At 38.5% G+C, this 20816-nt stretch overlaps 2 protein-coding genes and 1 long non-coding RNA gene across 8 annotated transcripts; 1 reads left to right on the top strand and 2 right to left on the bottom strand.

Moving 5' to 3' along the window:
* Nucleotides 1-1921: 1921 nt before the first annotated feature.
* LOC124303196 (ATP-citrate synthase) lies at nucleotides 1922-14642 on the bottom strand. Of its 3 annotated transcripts, none has more exons than XM_046760124.1 (11): nucleotides 14504-14642; nucleotides 6668-7022; nucleotides 6008-6201; nucleotides 5386-5696; nucleotides 4919-5237; nucleotides 4395-4827; nucleotides 3986-4311; nucleotides 3380-3899; nucleotides 2989-3294; nucleotides 2451-2868; nucleotides 1922-2351 (listed from the first exon to the last, which is right to left on the bottom strand). In XM_046760124.1, the coding sequence occupies exons 2-11, from the start codon at nucleotides 7007-7009 to the stop codon at nucleotides 2260-2262; spliced, it is 3261 nt and encodes a 1086-aa protein (XP_046616080.1). In that variant the 5' UTR covers nucleotides 7010-7022; nucleotides 14504-14642; the 3' UTR covers nucleotides 1922-2259. The 3 variants fall into 3 exon arrangements, with proteins under 3 accessions (XP_046616080.1, XP_046616082.1, XP_046616081.1); XM_046760126.1 differs by lacking the exon at nucleotides 14504-14642 and adding an exon at nucleotides 8813-9099; XM_046760125.1 differs by lacking the exon at nucleotides 14504-14642 and adding an exon at nucleotides 8887-9099.
* LOC124303201 (uncharacterized) lies at nucleotides 13659-14642 on the top strand. The gene is made up of 3 exons (XR_006907865.1): nucleotides 13659-13763; nucleotides 14269-14447; nucleotides 14507-14642. It is a non-coding gene; the product is annotated as an uncharacterized LOC124303201 (long non-coding RNA).
* A 2483-nt stretch (nucleotides 14643-17125) lies between these two features.
* Nucleotides 17126-20477, bottom strand: LOC124303198 (serine/threonine-protein kinase 16). 4 transcript variants are annotated; one of them, XR_006907863.1, is made up of 7 exons: nucleotides 19986-20262; nucleotides 19668-19902; nucleotides 19393-19597; nucleotides 19145-19299; nucleotides 18894-19028; nucleotides 17582-18798; nucleotides 17126-17511 (listed from the first exon to the last, which is right to left on the bottom strand). XR_006907863.1 is itself a non-coding variant. In XM_046760128.1 (6 exons), exons 1-6 carry the CDS (start codon nucleotides 20093-20095, stop codon nucleotides 18682-18684), a joined length of 957 nt encoding a protein of 318 aa, XP_046616084.1. In that variant the 5' UTR covers nucleotides 20096-20262; the 3' UTR covers nucleotides 17126-18681. The 4 variants fall into 4 exon arrangements, 2 of the variants coding, with proteins under 2 accessions (XP_046616084.1, XP_046616085.1); XR_006907864.1 differs by having other exon boundaries at nucleotides 17664-18798; XM_046760128.1 differs by having other exon boundaries at nucleotides 17126-18798.
* Between the last annotated feature and the right edge of the window lie 339 nt (nucleotides 20478-20816).

Here is a 20816-nt window from a genome sequence, read left to right as displayed (position 1 = left end):
GTTTATGAAATTAAAAATCATAATTGCTTCAATTTATCGAATTGAATAATGAACTTAGCTCGTACATTATGCATACGAACTCTACATACCCACGAACCACTAGTTTTCAGGCTACGCGGTGGTTCCAGTATTTTCCTAAAATTATCCTTTTTTTATGTTCACCTGTAAGGACTCTGAAACTGAAAGTTTCCCGTAAATGTACTATAAAGCAATCGATTGCCCCCTAAAACCATTTTTACCATTCAGTTACTTTTTTTTTCGTAAACTAAAATGGACTGAAAAAATCAATTTGATGCTTGAGAACAATGATTATGTACTTCCAACTCCACATAGAAAAAAAAAGAAAAAAAATTGAATCTCAATACTCTAATACTTCACAAAATCCTGGATTTTAAGGTTTAGTTAAGTGTCGTTACCAACAGAATATGTGCGCTCATTGCAAATAATTTTATACCTACGTTTATTTAAAAATAGAAACATTGTTCTCAAGTATCAAATTGATTTTTTCAGTCCATTATAGCTCATGAAAAAACTAAATAATTAAAACATCAACATTTTTTTATGTATTTCATGATTAAAATTTCAATCGCCCCTGGCAACGTGTTCATAATGTGATCCAAAAATTTTTGTATTTCCACATGATTTTTTTTTTCTATAATATGAACATATTTTTAGAGTGAAGTCGAAAAAATTCCAAAACTGCCAAAATATCTGACATCTTAGTATATGTATAATTTTTTTTTTTGATGAATTTTATGAAAAAATATTGGAACCCCAATACCTACCCCCCCATTTTCACAAAGCCTTCCCCTATTGCCCCTAAAATTATCCGACGAGAACTGTGAAGCATGAGTTCTACTTGTGACAAAAGTGCAGCAATCATTCTGAACCAAAGAGATTCTTGAAATTATTTTTTGTAATACTTTACTTTCGAAATCACGAGTAATTAAAAGGACGTCTGAGTGCAAAATTAAACTCAGACATGGTTTTTTTTTATATTTATTATTTTTTTAAAATCGTTTTTCAAATATTCTTAGTTTCTAAAAGCATCTACAGTTAACATTTATACAGAAGGTAATATCTTCAACCATTTTAATCTCACCTATAATTTTAATTAGATAATTACAGTTATCGAGACATTCAGAAAAAAAACAAAATTATAATATGCTAAGTAAAAACCTAAGTAACAATACGCATATAAATATTTTACACATGTTCTAGTCCTCGTGTAATCAATCCATCAGATGTCTACTCTTGCGCTAGAATTAAAATTTTATAAATTGAAAACTTACGAAAATTATTCAACAGTTAAAGTATAATGCTTTATTAAAATACAACCTGATGGCGGCATTCGGTTCACATTTGAATTGAGTGATATATGATACGGGTAAAATACATAAAATAATCGTGCTCCTGATAATATTCTGATGCGTCCAACAAACTGCGCCCGAAATTCAATCACCTCAATTCAAAGCGAAAAATGATCAAGTGCAACGTGTAAATTATCATTAATTTCAATTATAATTCGCCAAGTTTTTTATGCTGCATGTCTTCTTTCCAGTGATAATTACTATTGTTTTTTGCAGCATAATAATATTGAAAACAAAAATTTTACCATTATCAAGCCATTGATCGTTTCACAATACCTATCGATTATCCGAATTTCCATACTTCATTCTGTATTCCGAGTGATCTATAAAATATGTAACAGTGACAGCAAACCATGAAATCGATGAAAACCGAATTTCAAACTTGAAATAGTGTTTCATCATAATTCATAAATACGTCAGAATAAAATGATAACAAAATAACGAGTGACATAAATTTCTATTTTGAACTGCATTCAGGAACAGGGAATGCTAAATAAAATGCAATGCACGAGACAGTGATAATTCAACCGTTTAATATCGTGCTGTTTTTGAACCGATGACAAATTATCGCTTCCTATAAAGTATTAATACCTTATTGCAAAGTTGCAAGTCGTACGAACAATAAAGTGTGTGTGCGTGTGTGTGTGATGACACTGTACTGACCTAGGTGCGACATTTACGTGGAATGTACCTAATACGATATTATAGTATTTTCACAGAGCTAGGCTCATTTTCAAGTATATTCAAATTCATGAAAACAATTTTTTATGGAAAATAATATATGACTCAGGCTTTTTTGTCCGATTTAGGCAGGAATCAGTAAAAGTACGAATCGGAAATTATTATTAAGCGCTTATGACAAATATTGTGGATTATGATGTGACGATCTTTAATTGTACTGTTCAGGGAGTACGTAAGAAATATCGTCCCAGGGATGACGATATAGTCCTTGTTTTAATCTCTTCTGATCCATAAAGTGACCTGGAAAACAGAAAAGGTTATAAGTATTCATTTTATAGTGATCTGTCAGAGCATATGGATTTTATACTTTGAGTGAACCCGCTAATATCGAATACATACCAATGAAACCGATACTCCTTCCAAGTACGAAGAGGCTGTTGATAGCTCCAATTTCAATATATTCCTGAGCCTCTTCCCTCGTGAAGCTGCCGCTATTTCTCAGCATATCGACGAATGCGCATGCAATCATGCCGTCGACATTGAGAATAAGATTAGGCTTCTTACTTGTCGTAATTTTTTCAACTTCCAGAGCATATTCCACTAGTGGTTTGGCAGGGAAATTTTCCAACACAAATTCTTTAATGAGCTTCACGCGCATATCCGGATTATTGATGGATTTAATCCGATGCCCAATTCCCATGATAAGCTTCCCTTTCTTGCGCGTGTCATTTACGAATTCCTGAGGATGAAGGCCTGCGTCGTAGGCTTCTGAAAACATATGGGCTGCACCATCTAAAGCTCCACCAAATCGATCTCCCTGTAGGCAAGGGCAAAAAAATACGTAAAACATCGGAATCAGGTCATTTAGAATTCGAAATTATTTTCCACTGATGGTTTAACGTAATCACGATTAATCGGGAAGCTTATGACAACTTACAATAGTAAGTAATCCAGATACTAGTGAGCTGACTAAATCTTTTCCAGCTCGGGCACAGACGATAGTATTGTGGGCACCTGATACGGCTGGGCCGTGATCAGCGGTAAGCATCAGCGACATTTCCAGGAATTTGCAATAAGTTGCGGGTAAACATCGCTGGAACCACAGTAAAGACACAACTCCGCCAATTCCTACATTTTGTTTCAGCACCTCCGTCACTGGCATACCAGCATAGAGCAGCTCATGGCCACGCTCATCGCAGATCGATGTCATGAAGGATGCAGGTTTTCGTATCAAACCAAGTTCCTGAAATAGAAGTAGTACAAATCTCCTAATGTAATAAATTGCCCTGAATAAAATTGTGTAAGGAGTTTGCAAAATGTGTACCAACCCTTGCCCAACTATAGTCCATAGGTACGGTGGGTGGAGGAACTTCAGGTTCAGGACGAATGATTCCAGCTTTCACTAATCCCTGATAGACATTCTGGATTAGATCGCCGAGATTGTCGAAGCTATCGGGAACGTAAGCTCCAGCAGCTTTCAATGCAGCGTTCTTCGCCACAGCTGTTTCAAGATTACTGTGCGCAATAGAGCCAGCATGCCCAAATTGAACTTCAGATTTGAACATACTGGCACAGGTACCGATACACCAAGCTACCAAAGGTTTCGTTATCTTCTTAGACTTGAGAGCATCGCAAACTTCGTACTCTTCAACTCCACCCACTTCGCCCAATAGGATTATCAGCTTGACATTGGGATTGGCTTGATAACGCATTATATGGTCCATGAAATTAGTGCCAGGATAACGATCTCCACCGATAGCTACTCCTTCTAATACACCATTAGATGCTTTGGAAACTATATTATTCAATTCGTTTGACATACCACCTGATCTCGATACATAGGCAACGCTGTAATACAGAAAAATTTGGATGACTCGAGTGTCTAAAAAGACAATAAACGGGAAATAACCGCCTAACCAACTGAAAAACCTCACCTTCCTGGTCTGTAGAGTTTGCTGTGTAGAATATTATCCATCATACCTCCAGTGTTACCAATTTTGAAACATCCAGGCTTTACACCACCAACAGTTGCGGGTCCGATGATAGTGACTCCTTTTTCCTGAGCGAGTAGAATTAACTTCCTTGTCATATTTTCAGGGATACCTTCAGCGATAATGGCAATAGTTCTGATTTGTGGGAATAGAAGAGTTTCAACTGTGCTGTCGTAAGCTGAGCGCAAGGAGGCAAAAGTCACCATGACATCAGCATCTTGATGCTTGTTCATCGCATCTTTCATATGTTTGTAAACAGGAATCAATACCTATGCAAAAGAATCGCGCTGTCAACAACTTTTCTTAAACTTATCGTTAGACTCATCAAAACTTGAATATAAGTCGAGCTGACCTCTTTGTGGCCCCAGTAAAATTTCTGCTTGTGGTCACCCACAAACGGATATACAATAGCTGCTACAGAGGGTTCTGTTCTCCTGCATACAAAGTCAAAGTCCAGCATACTTTGAACAGCCCTGTTTTGCATTCCCCAAATAATAGCCCTGGTTTTATTGCTGAATAACTCCTGCCCACTAGACGAATCAACAACGTCGGTTTCTTTTATCTTTTGTTGTTGCATAGGCAAGCCAGAGCTGGTCTTTTGTGGCGCTGGGGGACCAACATCCTGGCCAGAGGGGAGGAGGAAATTAGCTGTCGAGAATTCCTGTGCCTCAGGATCAGGAATTGGCTTCTTTCCGAGAGCCATACCGCAGATAGCAGTCATGTGTGTTTCAGGACCGAATACATAGCCACATATGCCCAGGCGCTTTCCAACTTCGCGTATAATTCTGTTCGTAAACACAGGTACAAATAAGTCACAGTAAACGTTAACAATTCAAACACAGCATCGCAACGTGTTGTTCGTTGACATTAATTTACCTTAGACCCTCTTGGTAGTTAGGCCCTGCCCTCCTCACAAAGATTTTAATATCATATTCAATCAGCTTTGGCTGAAATTCTTGCAGAGCCTTGACGATCCCCTTGAATGTTGCTGCAACGTTTGTGAAGTTAGCAATACCACCGCCGATAATCAGTACTTTTCCATCAGGATGCTTTTCTTTTGTCATCAGGCTCAGAATGGTTTTCGCGTACTCATAAGTTTGCTGCTCGCTGGGGGCTCCAGAGTATTCGCCATAGTTTGCCAACTCTGATGCACCGCCAAGATCGCAAATTGTATCCGAATAAATAACGGATGCACCTGAAAAACATCTTCTTTAATAAAAAAAAAAAAATAAAAAAATACTTTTAGCAAACAAAACTGCAAATTATATGATTGCAGGTAACTAGTACACGTGATTTAGGTCTTTCGAGTTTCAAAGTTTTCTTATACTTGTAACAACTCTCACCTCCACCAGCGACCATCGTCCAGATGCGTCCCGTTCTGTTCAGGATTGTCAATTTCAGACTGGCACCAGACTTAGCATCCAGATCAGCAATATAAGCTTCTTCGGGATAAGCATCCCGACCAAAAGGAGGTGGATAATCAATTTCACCCCACACGGGTCGGCAGATAAAATCAGCTGTAGTATCCAACTTTGCTGCAAGATCCAGTATGTAGATTGCGTCATTTGTCACAACCAACGGATTTATCTCCAAGTAAGTGAAGTACAATTCAACGTATAATTTGTACAGAGCTTCGATGAATTTGGCGATCACACTAAAACAAACAAAAAACACTTGTCTGTAGGTATGGTTTACCCTGGCATTGATGTAACATGTTGCCAATTATCCGAAATAAACCTGCAAATGCAAATACATTGAAATATTGATAGCAAAGCCTCAAAGGACACAAGGACTTTTGCTGAAACCAGGAGACAAATATGCTGAATAGCTGATCTGTGCCGATTGGTAATTAATATTTCTTCAATAAACATGTGTATATTATGACAGCAACAGAGGGGGATCTATAAATTATGTTCAAGATAAAATTGTTGCTTATAACTCGATAGTATCACGAAAATGACTCACGGTTTTTTAGCTGGCGATACATTGATTAATAATTTTTCAGTCAGCTTAGCCTGGTCAGGAGGAGATGAACCTACTGGTACTTCCAACTTGAGAGCTTTGGCATCTACATCTCCAATGTCTACTCCACCTTGGTGATGGAATAGAATTGTGTCTGCCTTACGATGAGAGTATATGCAGACGTAAGCTTCCTCCTCCTATTGACGTAAAGAACAATTCGGAGAATTACAATTAATAGGCGTTATTGGATATTGTTTTAATAATAGGGTGCCTAATAAAGTCAGGACCCAAATTCCGTGGGGATCCCAGGTTTTTCTAGGCAATTTTTCAATTTTTACAGATGCATCAGAGAGATAATTTTCCATCTGTGGTGCACTTAAACAATGTTAGTTAGTACGAAGCGGAAATTTTTTTTTTATATATGTGTTGGATAAAATTGTTCATACTTGGGTCTTTGCATATAGTACGTATCGGTAAGTTTTCTATTTATAAGTTGATTGAATTATAAAAAAAAAATTCGTATTCGTCAACAAATTCCCTGAGAATTCCTGGATATTCCAAGAGAAAAAAAAATCTCTGAGAATTCAAGGAAGTTTTTCCAGGTAGTAGACACCCTGTAATAAAATTGACGACAAATCTTTCAAAATTGAAAAAATTACTTACAGGTTTGTGAGGTATGAAAGGCTCGATTATAAACGTCTTTAGCTTTCCAGTAGCTTTTTCGACCTGTTGATCTTTGTTCATCCTTTCTTCTACCCATTTCTGAACGGTAGGTAGATCAGCGTTTACTTTGATTAGTCCCAATTTACCACGTCGCTTGATCAGCTGATCAGGTTTGACAACTAGTTTCTCAGTTTTGAGCCATGGATTTTCAACAGCAATATCAACCCAGTTCGTATTGTCATTGATAGAAACAAACTGGCATTTAACAGCAGCAGTTCCCTTCACTAGATTACGATTAATCAGATCTTTGCCCGTCGCCTCGCGTATTGCCTTGGCTGACATTTTTTCTAATAATCTGAAACACACAAGTTTAGATTTTCATTTATAAAGCTATCCCATTTTTCTTCGTTATATCTGAAATTTGAAAAAGCATTTTACAGTATTTTTTTGTATGTGATTTAGTCAAAGTGAAACGATTCTGCTACACAAAAAGAGAATAAAGAAGATTATCTGTGGAGTGACCAGATATTCAAGTAAATGCTGAACATCAGAGAGCTGAAAACCAGTTTTTCTAGTTGACTTTTGGACTCATTATACGTAAGTGACTGGAGTGCCAAAGTTGTAGCTATAGCAGGAAAAGTATGTAGGCATGAAAATAAAATTGTTCCACCATAAATTATTTTTTCATTCAACCAATCGGCACGAGGGAAAATTAAAGTAACACATAAGCGAATTGTTATGTACCAGAAAACCGTTACCGCTCTAGAATTCAATCGAACATTGAGCCAGACGGAAGGTCTCTACTTTCACTTGTTATATGATAGTATCGTACAGTTCCGTGCATGCATATAACATCTACATCTATCACAATAAATTAATGAGGGCACATTCAAAGGGCAGCAGATTGAAAAATTTATTCGTAACCAAGAATGAAAATGATATTCCCAAACACTCGACCCTCGACTGACGCATAGATCTATGGACGTACAATGTACATACATTCTGCATATATACGTTGTATACCGTGCACGTGTACAGTTCGACGATAATTCCGAACGCGTGGCTTTTATTCAATTATGCTTACGACGCACAGGAAGACCATCGAGGTATTGTACGATAAAAATTAAAGAAAAAAAATTATCATTTTTACATCTCTTATTCTCTACGCAGTTCGAAATCAGCAATTTTTTCGTTAATGTAGATTCCTCGTTATAACGTTATTGGTGACAGGAGTATACATGTGAGTATGAGACAATAAAATAAAAGCAAAGTCAACGAATGAAAGGATTCGAGGTTGCACGTATATTTGGGTAATAAATAGTCTGCTGCTGATCAATCGAACGTACAGAAAGACCGTATGGATACCGAAAAGGTCCGGAAAGCGGTCTTTCTAACGCAGAGACGTGTCAGTCCAACGTTACGGCACTTTCTCCGTTCACAACTTTCTTCAAATAAAAATTGATCCAAGTTGAGTATCATTATACGTATATATATATTGAAAAGTTCATATAGAAGTAACGGGAGAATATTCGGACAGAGGTATCGTTGTTGAAAACTTGATCAATTTTACACTTGTAAAGCAACTGATACAAACGTCCTGCTTCTTGTGCGTATGTACAATTAAATATTCGTTTAAAAATACCGCGATCTGAAATACGGAAAACACTATAGGTAATTCAATGTCCTAATGAATTGAAACAGACATTTTCTCGTAATATTACAAGATTGGCTCAGAAACGGCGGGAAGAAAAAATTGCAAAAAGCAAAAGAAATCAAAGGTGAAGAGACACTCGTGGCCGCGTCACGTTGAGAATACATTACCGATAATTTGCGGGAACCTTATGTCAATGAGGCTAACCTTGACTAAAAGTCGTCATTTAAATGAATTCTAATTCACGTGTGCGCGTACATGAAAAGTTGAATAAAAAAAGAAATAAGAAAACGAAACCTAGGAAGAAGTAATGATGTAAGCACCGGACGAAACGTTGATTGCGAAATTACATTTTAATTTGAGAGATTCAACTCAAGGGTGCTTAACTTTCCATAGTTTAAAGCTCGAAAACTACTTTTGACGAAGAACTAATAATACATCGAAGGTAACAATGATAAAGAAAATTACAACCAGTCGGTAAAACATATACGTACGGCGGTTAAATACAGTTGAAAGCGAAGGCGGGAATAATACGAATGAAACGTTTATCCACTGAAAACAGTTTTACCGTTTGCAGGATGAAGATTTTGCAAAACGTAGAACACTTGAACGTCTTTCACCTGGTGCGTAAAGGTTCGTGATATTTGTGCTCTGCCAAAATGGATTTCTTATTCTAACAGGTGTCACGGTGTTGACTTGAAATTGATTGTAATTATGAATTGAAAAAATTAGAAGTGACGACAGAACAGATCGTTTACTCGGCCGACTGCTCGCGGCAGACTGAAGTTTCCGACGTGCTGCGATCCCATATGTATAAATGTGCATTATACGTGTATTATAACGTATGCCTGCCTGCATGTGTATGTGTGGGAATCGCTGCCCCACGTCCTTGCGATAATCAAATGGCAAAAGCCACAGATCGTACGATTTCAACATTTTTCTGCATATCCTAATCGTCACACTCATCCGATCTCTCTTTTGCTTCTCTCTTTTTCTTTTCGGAATATAAAAAAGTTTAATATCGCACGACGGATGCATAACTGATCTTCGCAATGCCCCCGCGTTTCAACTTGCTAAACTTGCTCTTCATTATCAAGGAGAACAATACACTTATAATATGTATAAATTATACGTGTAATAAACGGAAGAGCGACAAACAGGTTGAGAAGTGAAAGGACAAACTAATAGAAATACACACGTTGTTTAGGCCGTATTTGTATAAGAAATATGACATGTGTATGTCGTAGGAAATGACGACCAACGAGCCATCTCGGAAGGGAGAACTAACTATTAAATGAAACGTGAAACGAAGCCACGTGGCCAGGCACCCAGGTCACCGGCTCATGAAAAGGAAGTTGCAGATTTGGTTTTGACTTGTATGTATTTTTAGTAGGATTTACCGTGTAATATGTCACGGCAACGTTAACAAATAGCGAGACGGTGGCAAAAACAAGCATGCAAAACAAATGATTGCACGGAGATTAGGTCGTTGACTCATCGTTGAGTCAATTGTAGGACGGGAAATTACGGTTGATACCTATATTATACATATTCGATAAATAAGCGTTCAAACGGTTAACGATAAGCTTACGTCATGTAACGAGTTGTATAACAATTAAATACTGCTACATACGGTATATATAACGCTACGAATTTAATTGAATTTCGAACAATTTTACGGACATTTAAAAATACCAATAATGCAAATAATAATCGGAAGAGAAAAAAATCTTAAAATTTTTTTACTATACTGTATACTATATGTATATACTTCTTACTACATATAGATATTGAAGAATAGAGTTGACGTATAGTATTTTCGTATTTGCAGAAAGGGCAGGAGGGCGAGATTTGCGTCCTGCGGTTACCAACATCTATTATCGGATAGCCCCCCCCCCCCTTTCTAAAAATGTGAATACAACGCATAAGCTGCGTCGCTTCAAGAAATATTCTCTAACCACACATGGATACGATAGACATATACGAATTCGTATCGATATCTTGAATCGGCAACGATTATTTGACGAGGGAACATCAGGCGGAGTAGCGCGATAAAATATGCAGGTTTATACCACGTGGTGATAAAGTCACACCACGGCCACGCGTGTACAAGCAGGCAGGACTGTTATCACCGGCGGACAAGTTCATATGCATAGCGTACACATATACCTATCTACTTCAATTTTGTTATATTCTAACCATTACGTAGGGAGCGGTCGCTAACACTGCAAATCGCCTTGTCCATTGCGTAACGCATCGTCGCTCCACAGTATGAGTTACATGTACATTTTTTGGAAGTTGGTGCGAGGGGGGGGGGGGGGGGGGGGGTTGTAAAAGTGCGTTATGTGTACACGTACCTACGTGTGGCCATTGGCCATACAAACCCGGGCAATGAAAAGAATTTGCATTTACACAAGGGCTCAGATGTAACCTATTTTCACAATTTGCATTATATCGATAGCAGCGGTCACGACACTGAAACTACCAGCCACAATTAGCGGCCAAACGTTCTAATGCTCATTTGAATAAAATAGTGAAGTACCTTGAACCTCCGATACTTTTATAGAATTACGAGGATAAGACTGAACTGCATTTTTCTATTTCCAAAAAGTTTAACCGTTTGGCTGCTAGTTTCAGCTTCATGCAGCGGTCTGTACAACTTGTTGTCGTCATAGAGTAAATGTTGCAGAAGTTAGATTAGAATCGGTGAGCAATTATGTGAAGGATTCGCGAAGTATCGAACGCGGAAGCTTCATATTCCAGATATTACAATATCAACCTATTTATGTTTACTTCTGCAGGAAATTTCGTGTATAACTGTTATTCTTATCGTAATATTTCAAACTGTAACTGTTATTTTCCAGTCGATTGGACAGGCCGAGTCAAGTAGAGCCGCAGGTGAAGCCTTATAGAATCGGTTATGCGCGCACACACGCACGCATACGCACACAAATGTATTATCTAGTCACGACCTATCTCAACAATAGCGTAACATATTTCAAAATATTCATCGCGGCCGCAGGCGATAAAAGTCGTGATAAAAATAATGACCATTTTTCACAAAGTTATGCCACCGCGAGGAAAAATAGTCGTGCGATCATTATATTTTTACATGTTTAGTTGCGAGGAACAGGATGTTTTCAATATTTGGACAGAATCTCCTTCGGAAACGAAAACCAATTCCCGATCGGCGACTATCTGTGTATCGTTTCGCTGATGGAGGGGTCGTGACGTCTGCTTGACATTAACACACGAGTGACCGAACCGTGATGAATACGTGATAGTCACGGTTGATGACGAGCCTTGCACGTCGCTGTTTCGTACGTTCGTTCTTCACAGACGAGAGAAAATGTTCGCTTGTTTTTCTTCAAGTAACGTACATTTGATTTTTTAAATAACTTACACCATCGCGACAACAATAGCCGAAGGACATTCTATGACTACGATGATTCTTTGACTGATTATGTCAGCTGAAAGAGGCGTCGTTGTGACATTATGACCACATTTGCACTATCACTCGGCACTCATCTTCCTGTCGCACGGCGTAAACGCACCAAGCGTTTTTTTTTTTTTTTTCTTACTCTCTCTCTAATGACGAGAAATATTAAAATATTGGGCCAAGGGGCCCATAAATTTTAGACGAATTGGAGGGAAATGTGTTTCTCTAATTCGATTTACGGCTATGCAGTTTTTGTTTTTTTTACCTTAAAACGTGTATACTTATAGCGGAAACGAGTAACAGGCGGCAAATAATAATTTTTTTGTTTTTTCGCTTCCCACCACCCACCACAAACGAACGAAGAGCGGACTGAAAGATGTCTAACGCACGACTGAAGAATGAGAGTTTATTTTCATATAAACCAGGTCGGAACGTGTTTAAATCATTATTCGTTCATTAAGGATGATAATTCACGCGTAGAAGAGAATAGTAGATAATGGGCTTCCTGCATTCCCTTAGCTAATTGATCGGAGTTTCTTTGTAGTAGGTGTACGACGGAAAACGAAATATGTAAACTTAGCAGATCTATCATATCTACTAAGTAGTACTTGTCTACGTTCGGAGAACTCCTCGGCAAACGTGCGCAGTGTCTGCATTACATCCGTAGAATAAAATATCCCGATAAGCCCAAAACCACTGCAGAGAGGAACTTGGCTATTTTGGCAAATAGATATATTATCGCTACAAGCAAGCGGCAAACCCGTGGCTCCCGGTTTTTTTGCCACCGCGCGATTGACAATCAGCCTGGAGTCTCGCGAGTTTAGTCCGGAGTCAAAGTGCGAGTATTACGTAAATCAATTTGCATTTGCGGCGTCATGTGAGAATAACAGATAATCCGCACGCAGGCTACGCTTAATACTCAGGTCAAATAGATTCCTCGTAGATTCAACGTGCGTCGTACGCGTCATGCGACGGCTTCTGAGTTTGAGCAGAGCGCGAAACACAGGCTTATATATACGCTAATAGAAATGGTGTAGATGAAACGAATTATACACAAATAGGGTATAAAAATATCGAAATTGTGTCATCGGTTTAGGTACATACATGTACCTACATTGATACATGTAATTATATACCTACATTGCATGATATGCCTACTAACGTTGCGAATTTATTCGAGACCAACGTCGCGATTTTTCGTACCAATAACCGAGGAATTCAAAACTCGAAGCGTTGCTTCGTACTTCTTACATACATTGCCGCGTTCATTCGAATAAGGATTGCGTACAGGTACCGGACGATAATTGGGCAAACAGTAATTATGCACGGCTTAATATGTAAATGCTATAATGAAAACGAAGATAGAAAACGTATTATTCGTATTAGGGGTTGCTTTAAGGGGGTGCCCTAGTCAACTTCGACGTTGTCGTATGTACGTGCAAATATCGAACTCCACGTACCTAAAACGCGAAAAAGGGCATAACGTCCCAATTTTATACACAATTCTCAACAAAAACACTCCAATCCACTTTCGTTTGACGCAGAAATACGGGAATGGCATGGATTCCATGAAATCGCAATGGTAAATTCGTTGAATTCATGCTACTTCTTTATTTCTGCGACGAATGGAAATGCATGATATTTGGAGATATATAGGTACGTCAACGTCGAATCCGACCAGGGCACCCCCCTAAGCGTAAACGACGCGTTTAAGACATGATTGTTATTTCAAAACGTCACGTAATAAGCCAACATCTTCGTCACTTGACTATTTTTGAATCCCCACCGATATTGAACGGAGAGAAACTTTGCATAAATATGAGGAACAGCATTGGCTAATTTTTTTTCACAAACCGCGTGACGTGATGTACATAATTGGTGTACATCAGTAAGTAAGCAACCATTAAGTCTACATTTTGTAAAGTCTACATCAGCAATATACAAAAATCGTGGAATACTTGTTCTTATGGGTTATGAAGGAGCTTGATTTTAAATCACGAAATAACGTGAGCAATTCGGGCTGCAGTCCAGCTGGTGGGAGAAAAAGTTGCATAAATAAAAGAACTAGAAATACGTGAAAAACCTTGCGTAACCCGTTGAACGCGATTGCATATTTATTGAATTGGTGGTTACGTTTCTGCGAAGGTTATTCCCGTTTCGAAATGAAAGAAATAGCAAGACATAACCGTTTTATCTTCCTATCTGGAATACTGGTCTACACTACACTACAATCAATCAGGCGTGACAGATAGTAGTCGTATTTAATTATTCCGATTGTGCAACTACCCCGTGCTCAATCAGGTTTTAATTACGCTGAAAAAGTATATATTATCGATATTGAACGTAATCTCAATCACCGCGGTCACATCAACTGTAATTCGCAATGGGCAAGCAAACAATGATATGACTGATTGAAGCAAAACTGAAATGACGAATGAATATCAGATCTCTGCGCTATTTTTTAGGTTAGTTGTGACGCAAGTTATACGAGAAGTTCGAAATTTTTAATAGAAAGAAGAGAACCTAGTTGTTTATATACGCGACAAGAACAATTGTCAAGTAAATACAATCCCGTCGTGCGTCGCTTGCTGTTGTTTGGCTGAACATCTCTTGTCAATTGGCATCATTGTTGCAATACGGATGTAATAAAGACGAGGAACAATAAAACTATATTATCCAGATATTGGAAGGTAAGTCGTGATTATAATTCGTCGGATTGAACGAAATATTCTATAATGTTACTCACAAGTTGACAGGCGCCTCGGATAATAACGTGTAATTCAAAATTCGACTGGAAATCCGACGACGAAAACATCCATCGACACAACCGACAGGGAGCGAAAGGACGATTTAACGCTGCGCCCCGCGATCGCGAAACACCGAAGACGAACAGTTGCCACGCTGTCACCGACTAGACACCACGAATCGAACCTTATTGATGAGATTTATAGATTCTGAGAGCTGCTTTACATCATTTGCAATGAGTTGACACCAGTAAAAGCAACTGGCTCAATCTAAGGGAAATAAGAGAAAATCTATTATCAATTAACGTCAGTTGCCTTCAATATGGCCGACACGTCGGCGACACCGTCCATGGGGACTAGAGGTAAGGAGGCCGAACGCATAGGGCGGAATCGTCGAAAAGTGGACCGTAACAGTGATGAAAGATTTTGTAGTTCGGGATGTATCCGCAAGCGATACCAGCGCCTGGTTGCGAATAGGATACATACGTGAGGATCGACGATTCAAAATCACCACCATGGAGCCCCGAACGCTGTACTGCGGACGTGGGCTACGAAAGCAGTGAAAATTTTTACTGAAATACCCGCTGGCGCTGCTGTACCCAAGAGAGGATGGCAGAGACGGAATGAGAAAAAAGAGAGAAGAGAATATTCATATTCGTAGCGCAGTTATACGTAAATAGATGAGAAAAACAGTAAATTGTTCGTTTGTTAATTAATTCTGTCATCATGCATTTGTTAACTTGATATTTTTGGGCATAATTCAAAGTCGAGTTGACCTAAACCCTAGAAATATTTATTAATAAAAATTATTTTTATACACTACGCGTCAAATCCAAATGAATTAAAAAACAACAACAAAAAGTGCGAATAGTTATTATTTAGTGCACAATAGGAATGTCCTTTTTCACACAGATAGGAAACAAAAATTTTTAAACGACAAAACATAACAATTTTATTAAAAAATTATTATTTACTGCACAATAGGAATGTGTTTTTTCGTACAGATAGGAAACAAACATTTTCAAACAAAACAAACATTTTTTAACAATAAATAATATTAACAATGCGATAAACTGCGGAACTGTGTAAATAAATCGATTTTTACCTAAATCGAAGTTCATCCAAGAGCGAAATTTTCATCGCAGACCCTCGACAATTACCGCATTATCATGAATTGTCCAGCTCCGGATGGCCCGACGAACTCAATTGTTCTTCTACTCAACACGATGAAACTAATGTTTTCTCAGTGAATAATTTATATGGAGCATTCCACCCGAATTCGACCAGGCTCCGACCCTCACCCTTTTCTATTCGATTCGAAATTTTGTATGTCGTTCACTCACATTAGTAAAGGCTACCATATTTTTTTACATTTTTATTTTTCATCCCGTTCTCGAGTGACAATTTTTTGAAAAAATCTATGAAACCAAATTCAATCAGTGATATGTTCTAATTGAAAAACGGCTTTCCGACTCCATATGTATTATCTAATGATGTCCTTGATCCATTCGCTTCCGGGCTCGAATTTCGTCTTGTCCTCGTATGGAAGACTTTTTTTTCGAATGTACGCTGGGGATATTGTAACATCACGTTACGATTGTACAAGCTTGTAAAGAATCTCTAAAAATTCTCAACTATCAACTTACGCTTCGGAAATAACAATCATGGGCACGAATTTTCTGTTCCGAGTCGTAAGTTATATTAGGCGCACGAGTTTTCATATCCACACAGTCAAAAAGTGCCCGAAGGTTCATCTGGACCAATTGGTTGCATCACAGGATGCACAGATGATCAGTTGATTTCCACACACTCGGTATACCACTCGAGACGACATTCTGATCGGTCGAGCTCTTGAACACCTGCGACGTGCTGCTCTCAAAAACATCCCTTCGACCACCGGTGATCGACAAGAAACTCGCCCATCTTATTGAGCAGCTTTTGTTCGGCCTCGAGCTCCTCGTAATACTAAGCGATCGTTCTGCCTGGTGGAAATATTGGCTTGTGCAGCGAGGCCATCTGTACGAGAATACTCGCGATGCGTCTTCTTACGCTATCATTGTGCTACCGTCGTCCTAAGCGCTTGCAGTTTGCTCTGCTGGCATCTCTCCCAGTTCAGCAGCCTGGGTAAGAACAATATTTCCCCATTGTGCACTCTGCTACCAGAAATAAACTCAAAATAAAATTTGTGATTACACATGACAATATATGAATTTTAACCTCACTTTCATGCTCGTTTTATTCAATCCATAAATTACAATTTAATAAAGTATTGAAAATAGCATATGTATTTAAAAAAATACCATTTTCTCACCTGCTTAGACATAATGTGGGGCAATCACTCACTACACCTTAAGACGCTGATTTTTATCACAATAAGAAAATCTTTGCAAAACTCATTTATACGTGCAAAGACGAAAAGCCAAGAATGACATGTAAATCACGGTCGTATATACGCAAACCCATCTCCTATCTTCGCAGTACTAGCGTTTCCCGTGGCTGCATTTCGAACCCAAATTTTCACCACTTTCAGGGTCTACGTTTATAATACTGTAACGTTCTTGGACGTTACGGAAATAAATATGGATTCGTGAGTTTGATTATCAAGCTAAAATCGAAGGCGTAAATACATGTCGTGAAAAAGCTTTAATTGCAGGGTACATGTTTCTGGTTTCAAGTCTGAAACAAGACTGTTTTTACAATAATGTTGGTTGACGCAGCAACCTTATTCTTTTTAAAGACATAAGAGGTTTATAAACGTCTTTTATCTATGATGACTACTAGATCATTAAAAGTGGGCAAAACGGGTGATTTCACCCTTTGTAACAATACTTTTCCTATAGGCGTTCGGCCTCTATACTCTAGGCTTCATGATCACCGCGCTGACGGAGCCCGCAGTGGTAGCGCTGCCAGGCAGGTACATCCCGCGGATCGTTCATCACTTTCACAGTCATTTTGCTAGCATTGCGTTCGGATCCTTACCTCTAGTCTCCATGACACCGTCATTGACTAACTGCCAAACAAGATAGTAGACTTCTTAAGATCGAAAATGCTTGACTTATCGAACTTTGTCTAACTATTACGCAGCGTTTGGAGACTTTCATCCTCAGATACTACTATAGGTAGCTGCCACCCATGCCGTCAACCCAGCCCCCTGACACCCACCACTGCTCGTATACTAAAAAATTGTACGCGTTTTGTCCCAGTTTTTTAGTTCCTCTACCCTGCGCTAGTTGACTTCTGACACGCTCGCTGCCCTTGCTGACCGCGCGCAAGCTCGTCAGGTAACTACTAGCGCTACTAGTAGTGGAAATTGGCGGCAGAATCGAGGGACATTTTGCGAACCACTTTTAGCAGCGTGTGTCAGGGGGCTGCGTCTACCTAGCGAAAATTGAAACCGAAGTGATGAGAGAAGGAGATATATACTAGGAATACTCTGTCTCTCTCACTTTGCATTTGAATGGCTGAGAGGAAACGTATCGACGAATCAGGTACAGAGCGAGAGAAACAGTTTATAATGGCATCTCTCTCCCTTACCCCTCCGCCACACTTTTTGTACATGCGCGGCTACCTCCTATAGTATATGCTTTAAGCTTCCACGATAACTGAACTTACACGTACAGTTTCTAAAATGTCTGATGATCTTTCACCCGTTATAAATTAAACTGGCGAAAGGACGCTAATTGTAAATTGCTTCAAAGAATGATATTTTTTTTTCTCGGAATTATATATTAAAATATGTTTATCAATTATATTATATTACATAATATATATCGCTCAATAAATCTTACAGCATGGAATGTGTGTACTACATTAACCAATCTTATTTTTTCGATTTTGTGAAAAAATATTTTCCGTTCAATAATTGATTTAACTCTCCGACAGTTTCATCGCTCTGTGATCATGAACAGGAATAACATTCTTAATGATATTTATAGTACATTCATTCATCTCAGGCATGAATTGCACCGTACTGAATGAATATCCGTAACTGAATCGTCAGTTTGATCAATTCTTGGTTACTGTCCAACGTTGTTGGAATAAGATATCCTGGATGGTCGTTTAGTCTTTACCGAATTTGAAAATTTTAATTTTCGTTATTCTTTTTAGGAAAATATCCAAGTAATCCATCGTCATTGCAATCATTTACAGGAAAATTAGTTGGCATAGTCTTCGATAAGGATTAGACCCTGCCCTCTAGTTTTGCCAAAACGTCGTGTGCGTGTTCAATAACGCTATAGATGTAAGGTCTTTCCATTGGATTAGCTTTCAACATCGAAAGAATTAATTGCTGAATATCCTGTAACAAGGACCATAAACGAGCCATTACAAAAACACACTACGAAGTTAACAGTACTTTTGTTAAAATATTATTTCAGTCGGTTAATCTGTTACCTCATTGTATGGGGCACTTTCAGGGAATGAAATATTAGCGCTCATCACAGCCAACGCTACACTGTCCCCTCGCTCATATACGGTATCAAATGGTGATTTGAAATAACAAAGTGCATACAAAATACAGCCAAGCGACTATAACAAAAATGAACGTCTCAACTTGAATTATTTACTCTAATATTCGTAATAAGCCAAGTGAATTTGGATAGTACATGTTTTCTTGAATATAAAATTATATAATATTAACGTACCCAAATATCCGTCCTCTCATCAATCATACAGTAACTGTCTACATTAAATAATTCTGGTGCTCTATAAGGCATCGAGCACCTTTCAGCGGCAACGTCCTGTAATGTTTGCGCCGTATGTGCTCCGCATACTTTGATCCGGGCTTGTGCTACTGATCCTACAAAATTATTATTGAAAAACATGGCTACAACCATAACAATCCGGTGAAATTATGTCTGTATTATCTATTATGATGCAAGAGAAAGTTTACCCAAATCCATAATCACTGGGGTAAGCCCTTCGCCAAGAACAATGTTTGCAGTTTTCAAATCCCTGTGCGCTAAAGGCTCGGGCTTAGCTTCATGGAACGCCTTGACTCCGTCACATATTTGTAAAAATATCTCAAGAATTTCGTTAGGATTCATGTAGTCGGATGATTTTCCTCGCCGCTCCAATTCGTTGGCCAAAGTGCCTTTCTAAGTTACATTCGACGTTAGCTTTGATCTCGAGGTACCTCTTCGAAAGAAGATGAAACGTCCAACTTACATGATAATAGGGTAAAATGAGCAGCACTTCACTAGTAGCATTAACTACTGGATCAGCAGTGCCTTTGTGTGTTGAATCAATGCATTCTATGACATTTGGGTGTTTTATAATTGTATGGTATTCTATTTCTTTCAAGGCCAATCTTTGGTCCTCCGGTCCGTGGCAGACAATCTTCTTGACGGCATATTTTTTATGCGTAAGAGAATCCTCGACCAAAGAGACGGTACTGAATCCTCTAGAAAACGACGACGATTATATCATGCAGAAATAATCACAATCCCTAAGGTTGTAGTAGTAATAATATGTATGCAAATATACCCTTCTCCAAGATGTTCACGCACAGTGTATTTCCTCCCATTAACAGTGAATGTTTCCTTGGCGCAAATGCACCCCATTTTTAAAATCAAACTCAAACCAAGACTGTTCATTTTTAACGATACATAATTATCACAGAATCAAATTTCAAATAAATAATAATATTTAATCATTGGGTAACCACTTTCAAAGCGCCAGATGCTTACACAGATTTCGCTGTCACAAGCAGAAAGGAGTCTTTGAGTAGCAACCAGGTAGCAGCCTAGCGCTACCTACAGCAGTAGCAGGTTAGTACGCAAGCCGTAGTGCCGGCACAGCTGATTAACGCATGTGTATATCGTCGGCCGATAAATGCCTATGGTTAATTCAGTCATAACGTCATGCGTGCCAAAAAGCGTGACACAACTTTCTTATTAGTTTCCCTATCTGTGTTAGAGTTAGTTTATGGTATTTGGTTATCTCAGAAAAAAATCACCGGAAGTACTTCGCCGATTTCTGAAATGCAGTAGAGAAGTTTTAGTACAGCAACGCTTTTAAGTCTCGATCATTCACAAAGCAACATTTCTGTCATCTCCAAATAAGCTGAAATTTGGATGAATTCCCATTCAAATTAAATTATATCGCATATCTAATGGTGTATGGACGTATGCGCCAAAAAGACGAATTTGGTGGTGAAAAGGCGTATAAATTTTTTTCGCGATATCCGCTACAAAGGCTCTCAGAACGCCTATTTACACTAGAATAGGCCGAAAAAATAAATGTAGGTAAAAGGCCTTATGTTTGGTGGATACGCTCCTTCGGCACCGTCAATATTTGTGTTTATCACATTTGTAA

Source organism: Neodiprion virginianus, chromosome 4 (assembly GCF_021901495.1).
Source record: "Neodiprion virginianus isolate iyNeoVirg1 chromosome 4, iyNeoVirg1.1, whole genome shotgun sequence".
NCBI classification, from domain to species: Eukaryota; Metazoa; Arthropoda; class Insecta; order Hymenoptera; family Diprionidae; genus Neodiprion; species Neodiprion virginianus.
The sequence above is the reverse complement of the archived record's forward strand: the minus strand, read 5'-3'. Positions and strand labels throughout refer to the sequence as shown.

Excerpts from the sequence above, each read along its gene's own strand:
- LOC124303196 (XM_046760124.1), bottom strand. The coding sequence starts at position 7,009 with ATGTCAGCCAAGGCAATACGCGAGGCGACGGGCAAAGATCTGATTAAT. Across the intron at positions 4,828-4,918 it reads AACTACCAAGAGGGTCTAAG|AATTATACGCGAAGTTGGAA; the intron begins GTAAATTAATGT and ends GTTTACGAACAG. Across the intron at positions 3,295-3,379 it reads TGGACTATAGTTGGGCAAGG|GAACTTGGTTTGATACGAAA; the intron begins GTTGGTACACAT and ends CTTCTATTTCAG.
- LOC124303198 (XM_046760128.1), bottom strand. The coding sequence starts at position 20,095 with ATGAACAGTCTTGGTTTGAGTTTGATTTTAAAAATGGGGTGCATTTGC. Across the intron at positions 19,598-19,667 it reads TCATTTTACCCTATTATCAT|AAAGGCACTTTGGCCAACGA; the intron begins GTAAGTTGGACG and ends AATGTAACTTAG. Across the intron at positions 18,799-18,893 it reads AAAGTGCCCCATACAATGAG|GATATTCAGCAATTAATTCT; the intron begins GTAACAGATTAA and ends TCCTTGTTACAG.